This window comes from Salvelinus namaycush, chromosome 26, assembly GCF_016432855.1.
Source record: "Salvelinus namaycush isolate Seneca chromosome 26, SaNama_1.0, whole genome shotgun sequence".
In the NCBI taxonomy this organism is placed as follows: domain Eukaryota; kingdom Metazoa; phylum Chordata; class Actinopteri; order Salmoniformes; family Salmonidae; genus Salvelinus; species Salvelinus namaycush.
In genome coordinates this window covers 5,064,129-5,091,214 of record NC_052332.1, presented here as the reverse complement: position 1 = coordinate 5,091,214, position 27,086 = coordinate 5,064,129, and the positions used below count along the sequence as shown (strand labels likewise).

The window sequence follows — 27,086 nt, the reverse complement described above, 5'->3', positions numbered from 1 at the left end:
TTTAGTGACTGTATAGAAAGTTGGTATCTTGGGAAATTTCACACATAGAAATTCAACTTCTTTCTTGGTGATTTGTCCTGATTCCAAACAGCTTTCCACTGTGGATGAGATCTTATGCTGGAATTCTAGGGTAGGGTCATAATTCAGTTTGCGATAGAAGTTACCTTTAGATAGTTGTCGGCGACATTCATTCACATAGTCACATTTGTTTTGTATACAAATTCCTCCTCTTTTGTCACATTTTTTTAATGATAATCAAAGTCCTTAAGAGCCATTCTCTCGTCTCTACTCGGGTTATCGTAGGATTTGTGTTTCTGTTTGTCTTTCAGTAGGTCACCTACGTCATTTGTAACAATCCTACAGAAGGTTTCTATGGACGCATTGCTTTTTGCTCTAAATGTGGTTCTCTCAGAGTTCTCAGGTACCTCATCTGGGTTAATGGCTCCATCTCCTTATTGACTCACGGTAGGACATGTAAAGTCTATTGATTAGCGTGGTAGACCTATGTATACATCTCACTGAGGATGACATTTCAAGTGGAGTCATGTAAGTTTCACTCTTATCAAAGAACTCTCAGATCTCAGATTACGGGAAAAACTTGAATAGATCTATCTGGACGCCAAAGTCATTAATGTATGCAGTAGGGATGCAACGGTACAGTGGGCCCACGGTTCGGTATGTATTACAGTTTGTGGGTCACGGTTTGTGGGCCACGGTAACGGTACGGTATCTTTATATTTAATAAAAGTGTGCGCTTGTATCAAATCAAATGTATTTATATAGCCCTTCTTACATCAGCTGATATCTCAAAGTGCTGTACAGAAACCCAGCCTAAAACCCCAAACAGCAAGCAATGCAGGTGTAGAAGCATGGTGGCTAGGAAAAACTCCCTAGAAAGGCCAAAACCTAGGAAGAAACCTAGAGAGGAACCCGGCTATGAGGGGTGGCCAGTCCTCTTCTGGCTGTGCCGGGTGGAAATTATAACAGAACATGGCCAAGATGTTCAAATGTTCATAAATTACCAGCATGGTCAAATAATAATAATCACAGTAGTTGTCGAGGGTGCAGCAAGTCAGCACCTCAGGAGTAAATGTCAGTTGGCTTTTCATAGCCGATCATTAAGAGTATCTCTACCGCTCCTGCTGTCTCTAGAGAGTTGAAAACAGCAGGTCTGGGACAGGTAGCACGTCCGGTGGACAGGTCAGGGTTCCATAGCCGCAGGCAGAACAGTTGAAACTGAAGCAGCAGCACGGCCAGGTGGACTGGGGACAGCAAGGAGTCATCATGCCAGGTAGTCCTGAGGCATGGTCCTAGGGCTCAGGTCCTCCGAGAGAGAGAAAGAAAGAGAGAAAGAGAGAATTAGAGAGAGCATACTTAAATTCACACAGGACACCGGATAAGACAGGAGAAGTACTCCAGATATAACAAACTGACCCTAGCCCCCCGACACATAAACTACTGCAGCATAAATACTGGAGGCTGAGACAGGAGGGGTCAGGAGACACTGTGGCCCCATCTGATGATAACCCCGGACAGGGCCAAACAGGAAGGATACTTATATCAATAAGTGCATCGATGACGTCGTCCCCACAGTGACCATACGTACATACCCCAAACAGAAGCCATGAATTATGGTTGAAAGCTGCCGCTTTCAAGGAGCAGGACTCTAACCCAGAAGCTTATAAGAAATCCTGCTATGCCCTCCGACGAACCATCAAACAGGCAAAGCATCAATACAGGACTAAGATCGAATCGTGCTACACCAGCTCTGACGCTCGTCGGATGTGGCAGGGCTTGCAAACCATTACAGACTGCAAAGGGAAGCACAGCCGAGAGCTGCCCAGTGACACGAGCCTACCAGACGAGCTAAACTACTTCTATGCTCTCTTCGAGGCAAATAACACTGAAACATGCATGAGAGCACCAGCTGTTCTGGAAGACTGTGTGATCACTCTCTCTGCAGCCGATGTGAGTTAGACCTTTAAACAGGTCAACATTCACAAGGCCGCAGGGCGGATTACCAGGACGTGTACTGCGAGCATGCGGTGGCCAACTGGCAGGTGTCTTCACTGACATTTTCAACCTCTCCCTGTCCAAGTCTGTAATACAAACATGTTTTAAGCAGACCACCATAGTCCCTGTGCCCAAGAACACTAAGGTAACCTGCCTAAATGACTACCGACCCGTAGCATTCACGTCTGTAGCCATTAAGTGCTTTGAAAGGCTGGTCATGGCTCACATCAACACCATTTTCCCAGAAACCCTAGACCCACTCCAATTTGCATACCACCCCAACAGATCCACAGATGATGCAATCTCTATTGCACTCCACACTGCCCTTTCCCACCTGGACAAAAGGAACACCTATGTGAGAATGCTATTCCTTGACTACAGCTCAGCGTTCAACACCATAGTGCCCTCAAAGCTCATCAATAAGCTAAGGACCCTGGGACTAAACACCTCCCTCTGCAACTGGATCCTGGACTTCCTGACGGGCCGCCCCCAGGTGGTAAGGGTAGGTAACAGCACATCCGCCACGCTGATCCTCAACACCGGGGGCCCCTCAGAGATGCGTGCTTATTCCCCTCCTGTATTCCCTGTTCACTCATGACTGCACGGCCAGGCACAACTCCAACACCATCATAAAGTTTGTCGATGACACAACAGTGATCACCGACAACGATGAGGCAGCCTATAGGAAGGGGGTCAGAGACCTGGCCGTGTGGTGCGAGGACAACAACCTCTCCCTCAACGTCATGAAGATAAAGGAGATGATTGTGGACTACAGGAAAAAGAGTACCAAGCATGCCCCCATTCTCATCGACGGTGCTGTAGTGGAGCAGGTTGAGAGCTTCAAGTTCCTTGGTGTCCACATCTCCATCAAACTAACATGGTCCAAGCACACGAAGACAGCTGTGAAGAGGGCACAACAGAATATTTTCCGCCTCAGGAGACTGAAAGATCTGGCATGGGTCCTCAGATCCTCAAAAGGTTCTACAGCTGCACCATCGAGAGCATCCTGACTGGTTGCATCACTGCCTGGTATGGCAACTGCTCGGCCTCCGACCGCAAGGCGCTACATAGGGTAGTGCATACGGCCCAGTACATCACTGGGGCCAAGCTTCCTGCCATCCAGGACCTCTACACGGTGTCAGAGGAAGGCCCTAAAAATTGTCAAAGACTCCAGCCACCCTCGTCATAGACAGTTCTCTCTGCTACTGCATATCAAGTGGTACCTGAGCGCCAAGTCTAGGTCCACGAGGCTTCTAAACAGCTTCTACCCCCAAGCCATAAGACTCCTGAACATCTAACATCTACCCACAAGCACCCCCCCCGCCCCACCGGTACCCCCCTGTGTTTAGTCTCGCTATTGTTATTTTACTGCAACTCTTCAATTATTTGTTACTTCTATTTCTTACTAGTATTTTATTTGTTTAAAAAAAAAAATGCATTGTTGGTTAGGGGCTCGTAAGTAAGCATTTCACTGTAAGGTTGTATTCAGCGCATGTGACTAATACAATTTGATTTAGAAGGGCATGCAACCCATAGTTGGTCAATTCGTATATGTAACGACTCCCACCGAAGGTGGCTCCCCTTCCTGTTCGGGTGGCGCTCGGCGGTCGTCGTCACCGGCCTACTAGCTGCTACTGACTTTTCCTCCCCCTCCCTTTTTGTTGAGTAGTGACACCTGTTTGTGGTTAGGGTGATTTGTGGGGCTTTATTACCCAGCAGCCCGGCCTGCTGGGTGTGCGGGATTGTTGTGTGTACATTCTTGTGTGTCAGGGTACGTGTACGTTGGTTTGTGATTTTCGTGTTTCTCACTTTGTTTGTGGTGAAGCATTAGTTTTAGAGTAGCGTCGTGTTTTCACCCGTGTGGGGAATTAAATTTGGAACGCTACTCTGAACTCTCTGTCTCCTGTGTTTGACTCCTTTCATCCACTACACCCCGGGCATTACAGTATAGGGCTTTTCAGTCTCAAAACTGCGGGCGATGAAACAACGGAGCCCCATTCAATGTAGGGAAGCAAAGTGGGCGGACGGGCAATTTTCATGTGGAGCTTGGCAAAAAGCGGCATGACTTGTTGACATACTTGTAATCCAAACCTAACCTTAATTTACTTGTTGTGACATACTGAGCTTCCAAACTCCGATTTAGACAAAACTGACTGACCAAAATTATTATATTTACACTTTGTAGTCTATTTTTACACGAGACTAAATGTTTGACTCATATCGATGACACATAGGCCGTTTTGAAAGAGATTAGTTGTTTTTTAGGGTCAGTTACTCTTTAATACTGCTAAATAACAACACAATTAGATTCATTGTCGAGTAGATACCCAAATAACCGCTCTCTATCCCTCTCCTGTCTCTCTATCGCCCTTCCTCTCCATGCAGCCTATGTTTGCTGGCCCCACAGGCTTACCTGGCAAGAACCAATGAAAACAGGCAGCTGTAGATCATTGTAGTTAATTACCATGTTTTCTGTGCTTAACTATAATGAGTTGGACAACATGTCTTACATCTCTTCCACATTATTCCATGTGTTATTTCATAGTTTTGATGTCTTCTCTATTATTCTACCATGTAGAAAATAGTAAAAATTAAGAAAACCCCTGGAATGAGTAGGTGTGTTCAAACTTCTGACTGGTACTGTATGTTGTTTATTCTTTTTCTTCAAAAGTAAAGATTTCCTCTGTTTTGTTTCTGGCTTTGAGATGTTGGATTGGGGGATAGCTTGAGCAGGGAAGTCAACCTCGGAAACACGGTCAGGTATTTAGGGCTTTTTGCCTGGGTCATAAGCAATGCATGTTCATACTCTCACCCTCAGGAACATCAGGCATCCAGACACATGGAGAATATATCTCCCACCAAGCTCTGTTGGAGCTCTCTGTGGTTTACTCATGTTATGTTTTAAGCTGGTAGTATTTGCCGTTCTGCTTTGCTGTGAAATGTATTGCCATGGGTTTCTCCTCCCTCTGCAGCAAATTCCCACGTTGAAACAAGAAATGATACCTTTGTCAAAGAAACTAGAACCCTACAGAGATTTGAGCCCAGTAAGAAATGTGAGTATTTAAAAAAAAATGTTTTTACATTTTTCTAAATTTGTGATATGCTCTTCTAAATATCATATTTCCTGATAAAAGTCCATCTCTTGCGGAAGTAAAAATTGAAGCGACAAAGCGAGAATTTGTGAGTTTTGCCAACATGAACTTTGTGATAATACTGTACATTGTGACAATTCTATTTTAAGTTAACTGTTTTCTCCTTGTCCAAGGCTGCAATTGATGCTCAACTGGAGATGAAGGTGGACTTCATGAATTCCTCCATGTCTAAAGGGCTGCCTTTAAAATGACACATTTTGGGGATGGTAAGTGTAGAAAGTATTTTTAATGATAATACATGTCAATAGAAATCATAAAGGTTTTTCATTAATTTGTCATGGGCTGTTTAGGCTATATTTTTTTTCCAGAATGTGTCTAAGGGTATCTTTAGCTGTCTTACAAAATCATAGGCGGGAAAGTAAAGATGAGCCGCTAATTGTTTCCTATGAAAACAATGCAACAGTAAACATGTCGTCCCCCACAAATGATGCAGCTGATTGGTGGTGCTTCCTATCATTCAGAAGATATGTAGCATGCTAAGGTGACAACAATGCCTGACATGGACGTTTCCCAGTTGTTTTGAATGTTCAAAATTAGTGTAAGAACACTTTTTAAAGCCAAAAAGGATAACATGATCTAACATTCAAAATGAGTCATTTTTGGGTAGCCACAACAGTCAAGTAGCTAGCTAGGTAGCTGTTTAGCTTTCTAGCACATTCACTAATTAACAAGCTAGTTAGCTACCACATGTTTTTGTCAAAATGTCAGAGTAGCTAGCAAGCAACAAGATATGCCGAAGTCTAAAAACCACATGAGCGCAAAATTCCGATTTGACCATTCAAGGCAAGTGACATGTCCAGGAATCAGATTTGCATAGTATTGGACTTCAAACAACGAAATGTGGCTTGAAATATCTGATTCCATGTGCTTTTTGCCTGTTCAGACTGCAGGAAAAAGAACAGAATCGGATATGCAAAATAAATTGGATTTGAGTCACTTCAAACTGTCAATGTGAGCACGGCTTTAGTGATTTAAGTTCAAAACCAATATACAGTGTGCACCTACAACAACCTGAAGTGATTATGTAGCTACACTACCTCCTAGACGCACCGAGGTGCTAGTTTTTCCTATGTCATTTACAACCACGGAAGTGACGCACATTTTTATGTGAACATCGGCCGGTGGGGACATTTTGAAATAAGTAGCTAGCTGGTATTCGTATGTGTGAATGGACTAAGGTTGACGTTGCAAGTGTATTATTTGTATAAGTCATACATAAAAAAAAATATATATACATATATAAAAATAAGATGTCACAGAAGTCGGACACTGAAGAAACAAGCGTGTAACACCCGGTCCTAGGTAAGTTGCTAGCTAGCATGTTCGCCTGCATAGCTAGATACGCCGTCAGTGCTAACTGGCTAGCATACCATGGCTAGCTAAAGGAATGCGTTTTAAATTGAATCGTCACTAGCATAGCTAATGTTACGCCTCTTCCATTTTAGGTAGTTGGCTAACTACGTAGTTATCTGCCCAGCGGGTTCGTGCTAGTATAACAAATGCATGCATGGATGACTATGTTTACAAATCCCCCGTCCTTCCCCCGCAACTGAATCCACTCGTCAAAAACAATCGATTTATGGGAAACTTGCAGCCTTTCTCAGTAGCGGCCCGCAATTCAGGGCGTTCCTGCATGTGGGCATTCCTGCATTGCGTCCAAGTATCCCATTGGTTCCTGTATTAAAGCCCCCTCCTCCTCCTCCTATTCACCAGCCATCTTCATGCTTGTGAGACACTTTTCATATTCAGGATTTCCCCTGATTGTCAATGCGATTAAAATGTGTCAAAAGGGAAATGCAAGTATTTTAGTTTTTCTGGATCAAAGGACACTGTCTACCGGTGATGCTCCCACCTGCTGTGTACCGGAATCCTAGCAAGCACACAGTGACCTTCGCTCCCGCCTGCCGAACACCTGCCCTCAGAACTGCGGGTTAAGCGGTGCACGACTGGTGGGGTTGAAGGACACTAGCTAGCTACCGTTCTAGCCCCCGCCTCTTCTTTTGTGGGGTTTATCGGCGGTTGGCATCCAACGTTACGGTGCATTACTGCCACCTACTGTACTGGAGCGTCCCCACCTGTGTACCAGAGTCCTAGCTTAAAAATAGACCAATAGAAATATGAATAGGCGTTCCTGCAGAATGCCCTGAATTGCGGGCCGCAAATGCACCCTTCGAACCCCCCCCCCCACACACACACACACTAATCTAGCTACCTAGCCAGACAGCTAAGCTACTATTAGCCAGCTAGCAAAGAAGAAAAATAGCCAGCTTCCTTTGGCGTTTGAACCAAAGTTGCATTTATTTATATATATATATATATGTATGTGTGTGTAAAAATGCAGGAGACACATTTCAGTTGAATGCATTCAGTTGTACAACTGACTAGGTATCCCCTTTTCCCTAAATATATATGTATTGTTGTTCCAGGTGAGTTCCTGTCCAGGCCCACTCTTCTAAGACAGTCAGACCACGGGGCCCTACTCTCAACTAGCCTTAAGATGGCAGACACAGAGGAGTTTGTGGATGGCGAGACCCTCCCAGAGTGTCCTGCACAGGTGGGGTCAGCAGCTGCTTTTAGGGGGGAGCAGGGGGAGCCCCTTAAAACAGAGACCACCACCAGCTTTCCACCAGGAGAAGAGGGGGACAGTCCCTTGCAGATGGAGGGTGAGCCCAGCCTGCTCTCCATGCCCTGCCTCATGAAGGAGCTAAGGAGAGACTCCCCAGAGTCCCAGCACGCCTCCACCGGCAGTGACAAGCCTGCCTCAGACCGCGTCTACGAGAGCGACTCCTCCAACCCCTGCATGCTCTCGCCCTCCTCCAGTGGCCACCAGGCCGACTCAGACACACTCTCCTCTGGTGAGGAGGGAGCCGCCTCGCGGGCGTCAGGGGAGGAGGGCACCACGGTGGCTGACACCGGGCTGGCAGCAGGGTGCCAAATGTCATCGTCAAGCAGGCAAAAGTCCCGGCGTTCACGTTCTGAAAGTGAGATGTCCACCAACACAATGGCAGCCAAGAAGAACCGCTGCCAGCCGGCTGTGGCAGGAGGAGCAGGCGGCGAGAAGCAGACCAACGGCCGGCTGGCTAAAGTCAAAGGTCACCGGAGCCAGAAGCACAAGGAGCGGATACGGCTGCTGAGGCAGAAGCGTGAGGCAGCGGCGAGGAAGAAGTACAACCTGCTGCAGGACAGCAGTACAAGTGACAGCGACCTCACCTGTGACTCTAGCACCAGCTCCTCTGAAGATGAGACATCAGGCGGCAAGACAATCACCACAGACATCCCAGGTAACATTCAACACCAGACACATTCACCCAAACCACCCAGCGGTAATATTCACCACACGTGTATCCCATGTTAAATACATTTACTACAGACATTCCAAGTAACCCACATTTAGCACACCATGAAGTAACAATCACTATACATTTGCTCCAGACATCACAGGTATAGTGCATTCGGAAAGTATTCAGACCCCTTGACGTCTTCCACATTTTGTTATATTACAGCCTTATTCTAAAATGGATAGTTTTTTTTTTCTTCCTCACAATACCCCATAATGACAAAGCAAAAACGTTTTTCTTTTAGGAAATGGCAATTTTTTTAATCAATAAAATAACATTTACATAAGCATTCAGGCCCTTTACTCAGTATTTTGTTGAAGCACCTTTGGCAGTGATTACAGCCTCAAGTCTTCTTGGGTATGACGCTACAAGCTTGGCACACCTGTATTTGGGTTGTTTCTCCCATTCTTCTCTGTAGATCCTCTCAAGCTCTGTCAGGTTGGATGTGGAGCTGCACAGCTATTTTCAGGTCTCTCCAGAGATGTTCGATCGGGTTCAAGACCTGGCTCTGGCTGACTCAATGACATTCAGAGACTTGTCCTGAAGCCACACCTGCATTGTCTTTGCTGTGTGCTTACGGTCATTGTCTTGTTGGAAGCTGAACCTTTGCCCCAGTCTGAGGTCCTGAGCGCTCTGGAGCAGGTTTTCATCAATGATCTCTCTGTACTTTGCTCTGTGTATCTTTCCCTCGATTCTGACTAGTGTCCCAGTCACTGCCGCTGAAAAACATCCCCACAGCATGATTCTGCCACCACCATGCTTCACCGTAGGGATGGTGCCAAGTTTCCTCCTGACCTGATACTTGGCATTCAAGCCAAAGAGTTCAATCTTTGTTTCATCAGACCAGAGAATCTTGTTTCTCATGTTCTGAGAGGCCTTTAGGTTTCATTTGGCAAGCTCCAAGCGGTCTGTCATGTGCTTTTTACTCTGGAGTGGCTTCTGTCTGGCCACTACCATAAAGGCTTGATTTGTTGTCTTTCTGGAAGGTTCTCCTATCTCCACTGAAGCCCTCTGGAGCTCTGTCAGAGTGACCGTCGTGTTCTTGGTCAAGGCCCTTCTCCCCAGGTGCTCAGTTTGGCCGGGCGGCCAGCTCTAGGAAGAGTCTTGGTGGTTCCAAACTTCTTCCATTTAAGAATGATGGAGGCCACTGTATTCTTGGGGACCTTCAATGCTGCAGAAATGTTTTGGTACCCTTACCCAGATCTGTGCCTCGACACAATCCTGTCTTGGAGCTCTACGGACAATTCCTTCGACCTCATGGCTTGTTTTTTGCTCTGACATGCACTGCAACTCTGGGACCTTGTATAGATAGGTGTGTGCCTTTCCAAATCATGTCCAATCAATTGAATTTACCACAAGTGTTCTCCAATCAAGTTGTAGAAACATTTCAAGGTTGAGCAATGGAAACAGGATGCACCTGAGCTCAATTTCGAGTCTCATAGCAAAGGGTCTGAATACTTATGCAAAAATGTCAAAAAACCTGTTTGCTTTTTCATTATGGGGTATTGTGTGTAGATTGAGGAACATTTTTTATTTAATCTGTTTTAGGATAAGGCTGTAACTTAAACGTTTTCTAGAGACATTTCAGATGAGTCACTCCACATACATTCACCAGAGACGTCAAGTAACGATAGCTCCCAAGCCAATGCAATCACTGACTGACGCTTCTGGTTATTCATGTTTGCTCATCTGAAATGGATACTAGCACAGGCAGCACTGAGTGTTGAATGTTTTAATGACTGTTCCACTGTCTAAATTGTCTCCATTCACCATGCCTTTTAAAGATTACAACACATCACGTCTTCACCACGTAATCCACACGTCGGTGGTGTTCTTGTTGAACTGTGACTGTCGTTATTGGCATGTTGTGGGAATATAGACATCATTTATTGAGTGTTACAATTGGGTTATTGTTTTACCTCTAATTTGCTAGTTTGTTCTGTGCTGCCGTAGGGAGCAATTCTTTACCACAGTATATGACCTCACTGTGTGGTATTCACTGTGAGAACAGTGTGCAGCGGTAACCTTGTGACATAGTAGTATCTCAAAGTAGTAAATGCGTCATTCACGTTGACGGCATACATAATATTGCGTTGTTCCATTTGATTTCAATCACTTTTTGACCGCACATTGTTTTGATTTGAACAAAACTTTCAATATTTGTCCTTTGTAGAAGTGGTCAGAAAGTGAAGTTGACTCATTTTGCATACCCTACCATGAGACATCCATGTCTTAATCACTGGAAAAGGTAAAGGGTTGAGTTTGATATTTAAATGCATACAAACAGGTTTGTCAAACAAATTTGTAAAAAAAAATGTATTTTTTTATCCTTTAACGTCAATTGCTTAAAAGAACCTCCCATGAAGAAAATAATAATATATATATATATATATACACACACCTAAGTTTGAGTCATTTAAACTCGTTTATCAACCACTCCACAAATTTCTTGTTAACAAACTATAGTTTTGGCAAGTCGGTTAGGACATCTACTTTGTGCATGACACAAGTCATTTTTCCAACAATTGTTTACAGACAGATTATTTTACTTATAATTCACTGTGCCACAATTGCAGTGGGTCAGAAGTTTACATACACTAAGTTGACTGTGCCTTTAAACAGCTTGGAAAATTCCAGAAAATGATGTCATGGCTTTAGAAGCTTCTGATAGGCTAATTGACATCATTTGAGTCAATTGGAGGTGTACCTGTGGATGTATTTCAAGGCCTACCTTCAAACTCAGTGCCTCTTTGCTTGACATCAAAAGGGAAAAAAAGAATCCGCCTAGACCTCAGGGGGAAAAAATGTAGACCTCCACAATTTTGGTTCATCCTTGGGAGCAATTCCCAAACGCCTGAAGGTATCACATGCATCTGTACAAACAATAGTACGCAAGTATAAACACCATGGGACCACGCAGCCGTCATACCACTCAGGAAGGAGACGCGTTCTTTCTCCTAGAGATGAACGTACTTTGGTGCGAAAAATGCTAATCAACCCCAGAACAACAGCAAAGGACCTTGTGAAGATGCTGGAGGAAACGGGTACAAAAGTATCTATATCCACAGTAAAACGAGTCCTATATCGACATAACCTGAAAGGCCGCTCAGCAAGGAAGAAGCCACTGCTCCAAAACCGCCATAAAAAAGCCATACGGTTGGCAACTGCACATGGGGACAAAGATCGTACTTTTTAGAGAAATGTCCTCTGGTCTGATGAAACAAAAAATAGAACCGTTTGGCCATAATGACCATTGTTATGTTTGGAGGAAAAGGGGGGAGGCTTGCAAGCCGAATAACACAATCCCAACCCTGAAGCAGGGGGGCGTTAGCATCATGTTGTGGGGTTGCTTTGCTGCAAAAGGGACTGGTGCACTTCACAAAATAGATGGCATCATGAGGTAGGAAAATTGTGGATATATTGAAGCAACATCTCAAGACCTCAGTCAGGAAGTTAAAGCTTGGTTGCGAATGGGTCTTCCAAATTGACAATTTTTAGTATTTCACCTTTATTTAACCAGGTAAGCCAGTTGAACAAGTTCTCATTTACAACTGCGACCTGGCCAAGATAAAGCAAAGCGACACAAACAACAGAGTTACATGGAATAAACAAAGTACAGTAAATAACAGAAAGTCTATATACAGTGTGTGCAAATGGCGTGAGGAGGTAAGGCAAATAGGCCAAAGTAGCGAAGTAATTACAATTTAGCAAATTAACACTGGAGTGATAGATGTGCAGATGATGATGTGCAAGTAGAAATACTGGTGTGCAAAAAAGTAAAAAACAATATGGGGATGAGGTAGGTAGATTGGTTGGGCTATTTACAGATGGGCTGTGTACAGCTGCAGTGATCGGTTAGCTGCTCAGATAGCTGATGTTTAAAGTTAGTGAGGGAGATAAGTCTCCAACTTCAGCGATTTTTGCAATTCGTTTCAGCCATTGCAGCAGAGAACTGGAAGGAAAGGCGGCCAAAGGAGGTGTTGGCTTTGGGGATGACCAGTGAGATATACCTGCTGGAGCGTGTGCTACGGGTGGGTGTTATCATTACCAGTGAGCTGAGATAAGGCGGAGCTTTACCTAGAAAATACTTATAGATGACCTGGAGCCCGTGGGTGGGTCTGGCGACATATGTAGTGAGGGCAATAACCCCAAGCATACTTCCAAAGTTGTTGCAAACTGGCTTAAGGACAACAAAGTCAAGCTATTGGAGTGGCCATCAATCACAAAGCCCTGACCTCAATACTATAGAACATTTGTGGGCAGAACTGAAAACGCGTGTGCGAGCAAGGAGGCCTACAAACCTGACTCAGTTACACCAGCTCTGTCAGGAGGAATGAGCCAAGATTTGTCCAACTTATTGTGGGAAGCTTGTGGAAGGCTACCCAAAACATTTGACCCAAATTAAACAATTGAAAGGCAATGCTTCCAAATACTAATTGAGTGTATGTAAACTTCTGACCCACTGGGAATGTGATGAAAGAAATAAAAGCTGAAATAAATCATTTTCTCTGCTATTATTCTGACATTTCACATTCTAAAAATAAAGGTGAGCCTAACTGACCTAAGACAGGGAATTTTTACTAGGATTAAATGTCAGAAATTGTGAAATACTGAGTTTAAATGTATTTGGCTAAAGTGTATGTGAACTTCTGACTTCAACTGTGTGTGTATGTGTGTGTGTGTATATACACTGCTCAAAAAAATAAAGGGAACACTTAAACAACACAATGTAACTCCAAGTCAATCACACTTCTGTGAAATCAAACTGTCCACTTAGGAAGCAACACTGATTGACAATACATTTCACATGCTGTTGTGTAAATGGAATAGACAACAGGTGGAAATTATAGGCAATTAGCAAGACACCCCCAATAAAGGAGTGATTCTGCAGGTGGTGACCACAGACCACTTCTCAGTTCCTATGCTTCCTGGCTGATGTTTTGGTCACTTTTGAATGCTGGCGGTGCTTTCACTCTAGTGGTAGCATGAGACGGAGTCTACAACCCACACAAGTTGCTCAGGTAGTGCAGCTCATCCAGGATGGCACATCAATGCGAGCTGTGGCAAGAAGGTTTGCTGTGTCTGTCAGCGTAGTGTCCAGAGCATGGAGGCGCTACCAGGAGACAGGCCAGTACACCAGGAGACGTGGAGGAGGCCGTAGGAGGGCAACAACCCAGCAGCAGGACCACTACCTCCGCCTTTGTGCAAGAAGGAGCAGAAGGAGCACTGCCAGAGCCCTGCAAAATGACCTCCAGCAGGCCACAAATGTGCATGTGTCTGCTTAAACGGTCAGAAACAGACTCCATGAGGGTGGTATGAGGGCCCGACGTCCACAGGTGGGGGTTGTGCTTACAGCCCAACACCGTGCAGGACGTTTGGCATTTGCCAGAGAACACCAAGATTGGCAAATTCGCCACTGGCGCCCTGTGCTCTTCACAGATGAAAGCAGGTTCACACTGAGCACATGTGACAGTCTGGAGACGCCGTGGAGAACGTTCTGCTGCCTGCAACATCCTCCAGCATGACCGGTTTGGCGGTGGGTCAGTCATGGTGTGGGGTGGCATTTCTTTGGGGGGCCCTCTATGGGCTCGCCAGAGGTAGCCTGACTGGCATTAGTTACCGAGATGAGATCCTCAGACCCCTTGTGAGACCATATGCTGGTGCGGTTGGCCCTGGGTTCCTCCTAATGCAAGACAATGCTAGACCTCATGTGGCTGGAGTGTGTCAGCAGTTCCTGCAAGAGGAAGGCATTGATGCTGTGGACTGGCCCGCCCGTTCCCCAGACCTGAATCCAATTGAGCACATCTGGGACATCATGTCTCGCTCCATCCACCAATGCCACGTTGCACCACAGACTGTCCAGGAGTTGGTGGATGCTTTAGTCCATGTCTTGGAGGAGATCCCTCAGAAAACCATCCGCCACCTCATCAGGAGCATGCCCAGGTGTTGTAGGGAGGTCATACAGGCACGTGGAGGCCACACACACTACTGAGCCTCATTTTGACTTGTTTTAAGGACATTACATCAAAGTTGGATCAGCCTGTAGTGTAGTTTTCCACTTTAATTTTGAGTGTGACTCCAAATCCAGACCTCCATGGGTTGATAAATTTGATTTCCATTGATCATTTTTGTGTGATTTTGTTGTCAGCACATTCAACTATGTAAAGAAAAAAGTATTTAATAAGAATAGTTCATTCATTCAGATCTAGGATGTGTTATTTTAGTGTTCCCTTTTATTTTTTTGAGCAGTGTGTATATGTGTATATATATATATATATATATATATACACTTTCTCACACAATGGTGTAGTTTAGACCGTATTTAGCATACGGTGAGTTTGTTGTGCCTACCATCAGCAGAGACAAAGCATTCTCTTGTATATGGGGTAGGTGTATTTCAATCATAGAATCGACATATCCCTTCAGACTGCTGCAATTTAGCTGGTACGTCATTGAAATGTCATTTTAATAGGAATGTTAACTTCCAATTACTACCACAAAGATGGCTGCTGGGCCACCCACCATCGAATGTCAACATAAATAGGAATGTCTATTCTATCCTGGCCGGGGTATCCTGGAATGCCACTGACCTCATCCCGTCAGTAGATGATGCCTGGCTATTCTTTAAAAGTGCCTTCCTCATCATCTTAAACAAGCATGCCCCACTCAAAAAATGTAGAACTAGGAATAGATATAGTCCTTGGTTCACTCCAGACCTGTCTGCCCTTGACCAGCACAAAAACATCCTGTGGCGTTCTGCATTAGCATCAAATAGCCCCCATGATATGCAACTTTTCAGGGAAGTTAGGAACAAATATACACAGGCAGTTAGAAAAGCTAAGGCTAGCTTTTTCAAACAGAAATTTGCATCCTGTAGTACTAACTCAAAGTTCTGGGACACTGTAAAGTCCATGGAGAATAAGAGCACCTCGTCCCAGCTGCCCACTGCTCTGAGGCTAGGAAACACTTACCACAGATAAATCCACTATAATTGAGAATTTCAATAAGCAATTCTCTACGGCTGGCCATGCTTTCCACCTGGCTACACCTACCCCGGTCAACTGCCCGGCACCCTCCACAGCAAGCCGTCAAAGCACCCACCATTTCTCCTTAACCCAAATCCAAATAGCTGATGTTCTGAAAGAGCTGCAAAATCTGGACCCATACAAATCAGCCGGGCTAGACAATCTGGACCCTCTCTTTCTAAAATTATCTGCCGAAATTGTTGCAACCACTATTACTAGCCTGTTCAACCTCTCTTTCTTATCGTCTGAGATTCCCAAAGATTGGAAAGCTGCCCAGGTTATCCCCCTCTTCAAAGGGGGTGACACTCTAGACCCAAACTGCTACAAACCTATTTCTATCCTACCCTGTCTTTCTAAGGTCTTCGAAAGCCAAGTTAACAAACAGATTACCGACCATTTCGAATCCCACCGTACCTTCTCCGCTATGCAATCTGGTTTCAGAGCTGGTCATGGGTGCACCTCAGCCACGCTCAAGGTCCTAAACGACATCATAACCGCCATCGATAAGAGACATTACTGTGCAGCCGTATTCATCGACCTGGCCAAGGCTTTCGACTCTGTCAATCACCACATTCTTATTGGCAGACTCGACAGCCTTGGTTTCGCAAACAATTGCCTCGCCTGGTTTACCAACTACTTCTCTGATAGAGTTCAGTGTGTCAAATCGGAGGGCCTGTTGTCCGGACCTCTGGCAGTCTCTATGGGTGTGCCACAGGGTTCAATTCTCGGGCCGACTCTCTTCTCTGTATACATCAATGATGTTGCTCCTGCTGCTGGTGATTCTCTGATCCACCTCTACGCAGACGACACCATTCTGTATACTTCTGGCCCTTCTTTGGAAACTGTGTTAACTAACCTCCAGACGAGCTTCAATGCCATACAACTCTCCTTCCGTGGCCTCCAACTGCTCTTAAATGCAAGTAAAACTAAATGCATGCTATTCAATCGCTCACTGCCCGCATCTGCTCGCCCGTCCAGCATCACTGCTCGGACTTAGAATACGTGGACAACTACAAATACCTGGGTGTCTGGTTAGACTGTAAACTCTCTTTCCAAACTCACATTAATCAATCAATCAATCAAGTTTATTTTATATAGCCCTTCGTACATCAGCTAATATCTCGAAGTGCTGTACAGAAACCCAGCCTAAAACCCCAAACAGCAAGCAATGCAGGTGTAGAAGCACGGTGGCTAGGAAAAACTCCCTAGAAAGGCCAAAACCTAGGAAGAAACCTAGAGAGGAACCAGGCTATGAGGGGTGGCCAGTCCTCTTCTGGCTGTGCCGGGTGGAGATTATAACGGAACATGGCCAAGATGTTCAAAATGTTCATAAATGACAAGCATGGTCAAATAATAATCAGGAATAAATGTCAGTTGGCTTTTCATAGCCGATCATTAAGAGTTGAAAACAGCAGGTCTGGGACAGGTAGGGGTTCCATAACTGCAGGCAGAACAGTTGAAACTGGAACAGCAGCAAGGCCAGGTGGACTGGGGACAGCAAGGAGTCATCATGCCCAGTAGTCCTGACGTATGGTTCTAGGGCTCAGGTCCTCCGAGAGAGAGAAAGAAAGAGAGAAGGAGAGAATTAGAGAGAGCATACTTAAATTCACACAGGACACTGGATAAGACAGGAGAAGTACTCCAGATATAACCAACTGGCCCTAGCCCCCCGACACAAACTACTGCAGCATAAATACTGGAGGCTGAGACAGGAGGGGTCAGGAGACACTGTGGCCCCATCTGATGATACCCCCGGACAGGGCCAAACAGGAAGGATATAACCCCACCCACTTTGCCAAAGCACAGCCCCCGCACCACTAGAGGGATATCTTCAGCCACCAACTTACAATCCTGAGACAAGGCCGAGTATAGCCCACAAAGATCTCCACCACAGCACAAACCAAGGGGGGGTGCCAACCCAGACAGGAAGATCACGTCAGTAACTCAACCCACTCAAGTGACGCACCCCTCCTAGGGACGGCATGAAAGAGCACCAGTAAGCCAGTGACTCAGCCCCTGTAATAGGGTTAGAGGTAGAGAATCCCAGTGGAGGGGAACCGGCCAGGCAGAGACAGCAAGGGCGGTTCGTTGCTCCAGAGCCTTTCCGTTCACCTTCACACTCCTGGGCCAGACTACACTCAATCATATGACCTACTGAAGAGATAAGTCTTCAGTAAAGACTTAAAGGTTGAGACCGAGTCTGCGTCTCTCACATGGGTAGGCAGACCATTCCATAAAAATGGAGATCTATAGGAGAAAGCCCTGCCTCCAGCTGTTTGCTTAGAAATTCTAGGGACAATTAAGCAACTCCAATCCAAAATTAAATCTAGAATCGGCTTCCTATATCGCAACAAAGCATCCTTCACTCATGCTGCCAAACATACCCTCGTAAAACTGACCATCCTACCGATCCTCGACTTCGGTGATGTCATCTATAAAATAGCCTCCAACACTACTCAACAAACTGGATGCAGTCTATCACAGTGCCATCCGTTTTGTCATCAAAACCCCATACACTACCCACCATTGCGACCTGTACGCTCTCGTTGGCTGGCCCTCGCTTCATACTTGTCGCCAAACCCACTGGCTACAGGTTATCTACAAGTCTCTGCTAGGTAAAGCCCCGCCTAATGTCAGCTCACTGGTCACCATAGCAGCACCCACTCGTAGCACGCGTTCCAGCAAGTATATCTCACTGGTCACCCTCAAAGCCAATTCCTCCTTTGGTCGTCTTTCCTTCCAGTTCTCTGCTGCCAATGACTGGAACGAACTGCAAAAATCTCAAACTGGAGACTCATATCTCCCTCACTAACTTTAAGCACCAGCTGTCAGAGCAGCTCACAGATCACTGCACCAGTACATAGCCCATCTGTAAATAGCCCATCCAATCTACCTCATCCCCATACTGTATTTATTTATTTATCTTGCTCCTTTGCACCCCAGTATCTCTACTTGCACATTCATCTTCTGCACATCTACCATTCCAGTGTTTAATTGCTATATTGTAATTACTTCGCCACCATGGCCTATTTATTGCCTTAACTTACCTCATTTGCACTCACTGTATATAGACTTTTTATTTTGTTCTACTGTATTATTGACTATGTTTAGTTTATTCCATGTGTAACTCTGTGTTGTATGTGTCGAATTGCTATGCTTTATCTTGGCCAGGTCGCAGTTGCAAATGAGAACTTGTTCTCAACTAGCCTACCTGGTGAAATAAAGGTGAAATAAATATAAAAAATATATATATATTGCCTATATTTCTATGATTTCAATAGGTTTCCTATGGAAGATTGACAGTATAATGTAAAACCTCTTTGTGCTATAATTTTAAAGTTGAAATGTCAATTCTATTCCCATTTTAGTACATTTATCAGCCAAAACATGACACCCACCCTGTATTCAAGAGGATGCTGTTTCTCAACCGATGGTGGGCACAACACAAACACTTCAAATCATGTAAAATAGGGTCTACGGTAGAGAACGACCGATAAACAACTAAGCTGATAACGTAAACTCACCCCATTACGTACAAATGTGCGCAATTGCAACATTCAAACGAGGCTACAAAGAAAAAAAGAGATACTATGCTACCTTGCTGGTTAGATAAACATGATGCTCGGAGCTAATTGCCAATGTAGCTAGCTAACGTTAGCTGGTTATCATTTTGAGCATGCACCATTTTCAGCAACAAGCCATCTGACTTGCACTGTAAGGTTAGCCATTTCCTGGTGTGCTGATTTGACTAGCCGCAATCGTATCCGTGAATTGATAGTCGGATTAGATTGCCATAATAGGGAAATTATTAAGTTTTTTAATATTCCCAAATAAAGGTTAGAAATGGGTTTCGCTACGTAAAGAATCTTCCTGCATGTTTATGGAGCAAGAAAGCTGTAGATCAGCGTGTGTCTGAGTACTCACTTCTCAAACTATGGGCAGATTTGAGTCATTCAGACAGAACGTGCATTGTTTTCATATTTCTTCTTCCTCTCATTGTTAGATATTATGCAAATGTTATGGCTTGGTAGCAAATTTCATCGCCATTGATCTAGTTCTCATAGTACCTGTAAACAGCAGCACGCGATATTAGCGATGGAGGGACATGTGAAAGGGAGCGGAGTTACAGCCTCACTCTATCCAATCGTAGCCGTAGGATGAAGTTACAACCTGCCCATTTCTTGACAGATAGCTGAACTAGCGAATTTCGTCCTGGCAGCTGAGTTGTTTAGAGATGCTTCCTGAAGGTTTAATTTTTATTTAAAAAATTAAATCACGGAAAATGACAAGTACTAGTTTCATAAGAATCCGTGATCACAAATCATGACGTTACGTAGGACCCATTTGCTTTGAATATGTGTTATTTTATGTTCTCAAACTAATAGCAGTGCCTATATAATGTCCTTCCATACAGACGTGACATGCTGGAGTGATGCTTCTATAACAAATGTTGATTAGTAGGCTAATAAGTTCTAAATGGAAGGCGAACACATTGTTTGTCATCCTTAGCACCATAGACTCCACTGATCAGCCAGAACAAGCTCAATAACTCAATGCATGCACACGTTACTATTGAATGGGCATTCACCTGTATTGTGAGTAGGCCTATGCCATCTTAATTTATTCAGGTTATCAAGAGATTTACCATTCAGATCAAATTATTACCGTTATGTCGTTAGATTGGTTACACTTATTATTATTTCTTTTTTAATTGATGCATTATAATTCATACATGACTGTATTCATTTTCTAATTTAATGATTTTGAAATCGGCCTAAAATATTGGCCATCTTGACCCCCAAAAATCGGTATCTGCATCAGCCTTAAAAAATCCATATTGGTCATTCTCTAGTCTAAGCTGCAACAAATGTAAAACATTCAGAGTTGATGTAAAAGTTAAAATGTAAAAAAAAAAAAAAAAATACATTTGTAAAATAGTTTGACAACCCTGTTTGTAAGTTTTTATATTAAACTCAACTATTTACCTTTTCCAGTGATGAATACAGGGTTGTCTCATGGTAGCGGGGGTATGCAAAATGGGTCAACTTTGAGCACCTCTCCTAAATGTTGTGGCATTCAGGTCCAAAAAGTTACTTTCTGACGACTTCTATCGTGGTCAAATATGTCTACCTTTTTTTGTTCAAATTTAAAAGGAGTGCGGTCAAAAAGTGATTGAAGTCAAATGGAACTACCCTATTGTGATTTACTTCTTCCTGTGTTTTGTCATAATAGAGAGACTGATGCTGAATGGGATGAGATGTCTCCATCTTCCAGAGCCTTCCAGTAGTTCAATGGATTTAAAAATGTGTAGAGGATAACACAAAAACAGAATCATGTATTTCCATTGTAGTACCCTTTTTGTATAGCTCAAACGGTTGTCACGGAGGGCGGTCACATGTTGTGAAGCAGAGGATCACTGGTTCGAGCCTGGTATGGGGACAGGAACAGTGGAGGAAGCTAAACTTAGCAGCACACTGACGTTGGGTTCACAATTGAGTTCTTGAATTACAGAAACAATGTGTCGCTCAACTTCAATCAGTACAATGGATCAAATATAAATTGCCCTAGTACTGACTTGCCTAGTTAAATAAAATAAACCGTAGATCAAATAAATATCATTATTGCTTTAAGCTCTTGACTTTTCATATTGAGTTTGTTTTCTGTTTTTTTCTGTTTCTTACTCCGGTCTGGCATTCCATTGTTATCTCAATGATGTTGCCAGCTGGTTTATTACAGTTTTGTTTTTGATTGTATTACTATGATCAGGGCACCCTTGAATGAGACCCTGGTCTCAATGGGTTTACTCTGAATAATAACAAAATAAAAAGTTGGCAGTGCGGTGACAAATTTATATTAATTTGAGGTAACTTTGTCCTTATTTAGATTGGGTTAAAGCACAGAAATAACATGGAGGTAGTGGTAAAATGTTTTGCCTGCTAGTGCTAGATCAAATAGGTCATATCTTGCTTGTTTAAGTACATTTGACGTCCAAGGTGGAGTTTCAAAACCATGGTACTTTGTGGCTTGGTGCTTCATCTTTAATTATTGTATGCTGTAATTGTACCGTGCGTGTAGTTAGTTTCTTTATCTTATCGCCAAAACTATAGACGGTTAATCTTCAGTTAACACTTTCTATGAAGAGGTACAGCAACTATATCTCCTAAAGCACCAATTTCTGTCCGGAATGGATCTGTAGAACTCCATGTTATCAACCATTACTGCATTCCCTACACAGACCTGACTGCTACAACTGCATGAACGTAGTCCGTCATCAGCATGAACACGTCGATCTGCACGTCAACAAAATTTGTAATTTTTAATGTTTTATCAAACAAACAAACACAGTCCACCAGTGTACATGAAAAGTACTACTGTGTTTCTTATGGCTTTGGCCTCAATGTCTTTAAAGCTAGCTTCTGCCGTGCAGCGGAGGGTTCCGGAGTGAGCGCTCAGATTCAGGGCCTGTTGGACGGCGGTGGCTCGTGGAACAGGAACAGCATTGGCAGCGTGCTGGAGGAAGCCATGACGCGCTTCGCCGTGATGCAGCGGCAGACCGAGGAGCTCTTCCGCGTCTGGATGGAGAAGCTGACGCGCCTCGACTCGGACGACAGCGGCGACTCGTCTATCCACTCGAGCGACGCCCCTGTGCGCCACCGTCACAGGGCGCCACGCCCGTCACCGCCCAGCTCCTTCCTCCCCTCGTCGGAGTCGCAGGAGACAATGGCGGCGTACATGTTGGCCCGGGAGAATGCCAACATCACCATGAGCAGCATGTCCCCCGACCCCCTCAACAACAACAACAACGTCCTGCCTGACGTAGTGCCAGTGGCCACCCAAAATGGAAACCCGGACATTTCCGACCCCGGGTTATTGAAAGTTTAGATTGGCTTGTTTGACTCATGGACTGCATTAGTGCTGTATTTTCCGAATGGATAATGTTCCATTACCATCACGCACACAGTGATGATTGCAGATGTGCTTATCTGATTTCCAAATGTTATTGTGGATTTTAGTCACCAAGCCACCAATTCTACTGAAAGTCCATTATGTGCAGTATTCCATACTAGTTAACCCGGTGAGCATGGCATTGTCTGTGTTTTAACTAAAGACTGTACAAGTACAAAAACAACACCGTCGACCGCCGTTAGGAACAGGTGATTACATTTGAATGGCACTCTAAAGTCCTCCATGCCTGCAGAACTTGAATCACTGTGATTCACTGCGCTGAATCACTGTGAGATCTCTTAATGCGTTTTAAACAACTCAACAGAGCCAAATTACTTATTTGTACTGCATAGCATGCATCATTGACACGGACAATGCATATTTTATTGACAGAGACTGTCAAGGCAGGGCTCTCATTGTATTGCTTGCAGTATGGCCTATTCCAAAAGTATACATGTTTACCAGCTAACACACTGTGTCAGTTTGCACAAAAACGTGCATTACAGCACCCCAGCTAATTAGGCAGGGGGCTGCTTCATAGCATGTGCCTTGACATACTGAATTCATGCTGGGAGTGAGAACGTTGTGAGGAATATCATACTGCCATTTTACTCCGAGCAACAGCCACTGGGTTAGGATTTGTAATTGATTAAATACTGCTCTACAAACAGTAAACATTCTGGAGAGAATTATATTCTTAACGCAATATACCCACTGCCCCATATGATTCCTTGAATTTGGATGTCCAACTCAGAACGTTGTTAAACTTTATAAGTGGGTAGAGTAGATGTCTCTTTTCACCTGAACAGCTGTTGTGGTGGCACTGATACTGTGAAAGACTAGGCCTAATGCAGTTGAGAGAAACAATGTTGGTTGTTTTTTTTATGTGCAGATTGGGCCTTAGATGTGTAGTCTTTTGTGTTGAACAGGAGCTAAAATATCAAGAGCCTCAAATTTATTTTCATATCCTCATAGTGGTTAGTAGGGCCGGAACGAGACCAGTATCACAATATTTTTTCCATGGTAAAAAAGAAAACACGAAGCAGATCAAACTCTTTGGTATAACCTGTTGTATATAAAATATTGTGTGCTATAGCTGGATGACAACATAATGTTTGTTTCCGACCTTAGGGCTGTTTTCCTAAATGTTAAATCTGCTTCGGTTTTTGTTTCCGTGCCACGATACTAACGCAATACTGGTATAGTCCCGGCCCTAGTAGTTAGGTGTGCCAACTCTGGTCTGCTGTTGGTTGTGTGTTTGTCTGCCAGCCTGGCCTGTGCTTGAAGCAAACGCAGCCTGTTTTAGACTAGTAGTTGTATTGATAATAGTTGTATTATCAAACTGGAACAAGGGTTTCACACTAAAACAACAGAGTGTTAAAGCGCATGTTTGTTTCCTGGTTCCTATATAGGCCTACATAAGATACAGGTGACAACGTGGCTTTTTCTGGTTCAGATCCTGTTGCTTGAGTCTGAACAACCTTCTCCAGTTTCTTGTAAAACAATAAAGATGGGGCCTCCCGTGTGGCGCAGCGGTCTAATGCTGACCCCGGTCACCAGTGGAACGGCATTTCCTCCGACACATTGGTGTAGCTGACTTCCGGTTAAGCTGGTGGGTGTTAAGAAGAGCGGTTAGGCGGGTCACGTTTCGGAGGACGCATGACTCCACCTTCGCCTCTCCCGAGACCGTTGGGGAGTTACGGCGATGAGACAAGATTGAAAAAGGGGGGTCAAAAAAAAAAAAGAAGAGGACTTCTTAAAACACTACACATCCAGGACAGCTAAAGGAACAAATCTGGAAGCATATTCAGTTGGGCTGTATCTTTTGGTGTATCGCAATTTGCAGATCAAAATGTACTGTAGAATATAGCGACATCAAATTCTTACTGTTTGCTTGTGATCTTCGCTGTATGTCAAAGTTTCAAAGATGTGTTCATTATGCTCATGAATTGTAGTGATTGACATTCTTTGATACTTTTTTTTAACCTTTTTATGTGAACAAGACTAGGTCCAGCTCCCATCTCCTGCCTTCAATTTCATGACGCACAGTTAATTTGATATATTTGGTTTGCCTTATTGTCTTGTATGGATCACAGTACTGTAAATTGTCTTCTATTTGTGTACCACAGTATTGTATCATGTCAGCATCTCACTGGAGAGCGAGAGCGAGCCCAGTTTTACAAGTACATCAAATACCTTTATGGTAATTCTCCATTGACGACAGGTATGATTAACAAAGTGAGAATCTTTGTTTATATTAGTCATTTTTATCTTCATTAGGCCTAGTTATAGGGAGGGCCAGGAGTTGTTCCTGACCCTGTGATTCTGATCAGCCAGGAAAAACTCTGGGCCCTTATATATACTTTGGAGTGCCTAGCATCTGCTGTAAACCTGGTGCCCCTTTTCTCTTGACTTGACTCCCATACAGCACTGTCTGCGCTCACAAATTATGCAGCCGAGATTCCTATTACAGCAGGGATCGACAACAGGTGGGAGTGATTTTATTTTGCCCCCCCCCCCCCCCCCCAAAGTTTTTAATAAAGAATGTATGTGTACAAAACATTAAGGACACATGCTCTTTCCATGACATAGCCACCCTTTGCCTCGACAGCTTTGCACACCTGATCTGTCTATTTGAAGAATCTCAAATATAACATATATATTTTGATTTGTTTAACACTACATGATTCCGTATGTGTTATGTCATAATTTTGATGTCTTCGCTATTATTCTACAATGTAGAAAACTTTTGACCGGTAGTGTTTATATAAAACACAGTGCACTTGGAAAGTATTCAGACCCCTTCACATTGTTAGGTTACAGGCTTATTCTTATTTTTTATTTTTTATAATTCTCATCAGTCTACACACCCCATAATGACGAAGCAAAAAGTACTTAAAAAAAATATTTCCTCTGCAGATCCTCTCAAGCTCTGTCAGGTTGGATGGGGAGCTATTTCCAGAGATGTTCAATCGGATTCAAGTCTGGGCTCTGGCTCGGCAAATCAAGGATATTCAGAGACTTGTCCCAAAGCGTTGTCTTGGATATGTGCTTAGGGTTTTTGTCCTGTTGGAAGGTGAACCTTCGCCCCAGTCTGAGTTTCTGAGCGTTCTGGAGCAGGTTTTCATCAAGGATCTCTCTCTACTTTGCTCCGTTCATCTTTCCCTTGATCCTGACTAGTCTCCTGCCTCTGGAAAAACAACCCCACCATGCTTTACCGTAGGGCTGGTATTGGCCAGGTGATGAGCGGTGCCTGGTTTCCTCTAGATGTGAGGCATGGCATTCAGGCCAAAGAGTTCAGTCTTGGTTTCATCAGACCAGAGCATCTTGTTTCTCATGGTCTGAGAGTCCTTTAGGTGCCTTTTGGCAAACTCAGTGGGCTGTCGTGCCTTTTACTGAGGAGTGGCTTACGTCTGGCCGCTCTACCATAAAGGCCTGGTTTGGTTGAGTGCTGCAGAGATGGTTGTCCTTCTGGAAGGTTTCCCATCCTTCTGGAATGTTCTCCCACCTCCACAGAGCAACTCTGGAGCTCTGTCAGTGTCACCATCGGGTTCTTGGTCACCTCCCTGACCAAGGCCCTTCTCCCCCGATTGCTTAGTTTGGCCGGGCAGCCAGCTCTAGCAAGAGTCATGGTGGTTCCAAGATTCTTACATTTAAGAATAATGGAGGCCACTGTGTTCTTGGGGAAAATGCTGCAGACATTTTTTGGTACCCTTCCCCAGATCTGTGCCCGACACAATCCTGTCTTGGAGCTCTACGGACAATTCCTTTGACATCATGGCTTGGTTTTTGCTCTGACGTGCACTGTCAACTGTGTGACCTTATATAGACAGGTGTGTGCCTTTTTCTAAATCATGTCCAATTAATTGAATTAACCACAGATGGACTCCAATCAAGTTGTAGAAACATCTCAAGGATGATCAGTGGAAACAGGATGCACCTGAGCTCAATTTCGAGTCTCATAGCAAAGGGTTTGAATACTTACATAAATTAGGTATTACATATATATTTTTTTTAATTCATTTTAGAATAAGGCTGTAACATAATAACTTTCCGAAGGCATTGTATGAACTGTAACTCAGTAAAATCTTTGAAATTGTTGCGTGTTTTTGTTCTGTACATTTTCATCTCAAAGCAGTCTCGGACTGACCGTTGACCGTGCTGCAATGATCTCTGTCGGATCCCGCGGGAATGCAGCCCTCTAGTGCAGGATTAGGTGGTGACGGGTCCCAGCAGGGTCAGACAGCCAGGCAAGACCAGTCTATGGAGCTGCTCTGTGAAGCAAACACCGAACAAGGCAGATGCTTTTTTAATTTTTTAGGCGGCATGACAAACCACAAGTTGTTTTACAAACTGGTCAAGGGGTATTAGAGGCTTTTCCCGATGACACAAAACATGTAAAACAAAAACGTGAAGAAGACCTGGTAGAAGCTATCGAAGATGATGAATGGATACAGATGTGTTTGAATGCCCAGTCATGTTCATATCATCTCAGACATAGATTACTGCAGTTTAAGTAAGACCATCCATAGAATGCAATATATGCCAGTGAAACTGAATTACATGCAGTTAGAAATGTTATTCCTCTGCTGGAGGTGTAAAACACTAAAGGG

The 27,086-nt window shown here is 44.0% G+C and overlaps 1 protein-coding gene across 1 annotated transcript in view; it reads left to right on the top strand.

Annotated features, from left to right (window-relative positions):
• The first annotated feature begins 5,352 nt into the window (after positions 1-5,352).
• LOC120021847 (uncharacterized protein C18orf25-like) overlaps positions 5,353-27,086 on the top strand; it is a 28,055-nt gene continuing 6,321 nt past the window's right edge. Inside the window, exons 1-2 of the mRNA XM_038965694.1 lie at positions 5,353-5,371; positions 7,592-8,446. Of these exons, the coding sequence (XP_038821622.1) occupies positions 5,353-5,371; positions 7,592-8,446 (874 nt within the window). The remainder of the gene's footprint in view (positions 5,372-7,591; positions 8,447-27,086) is intronic.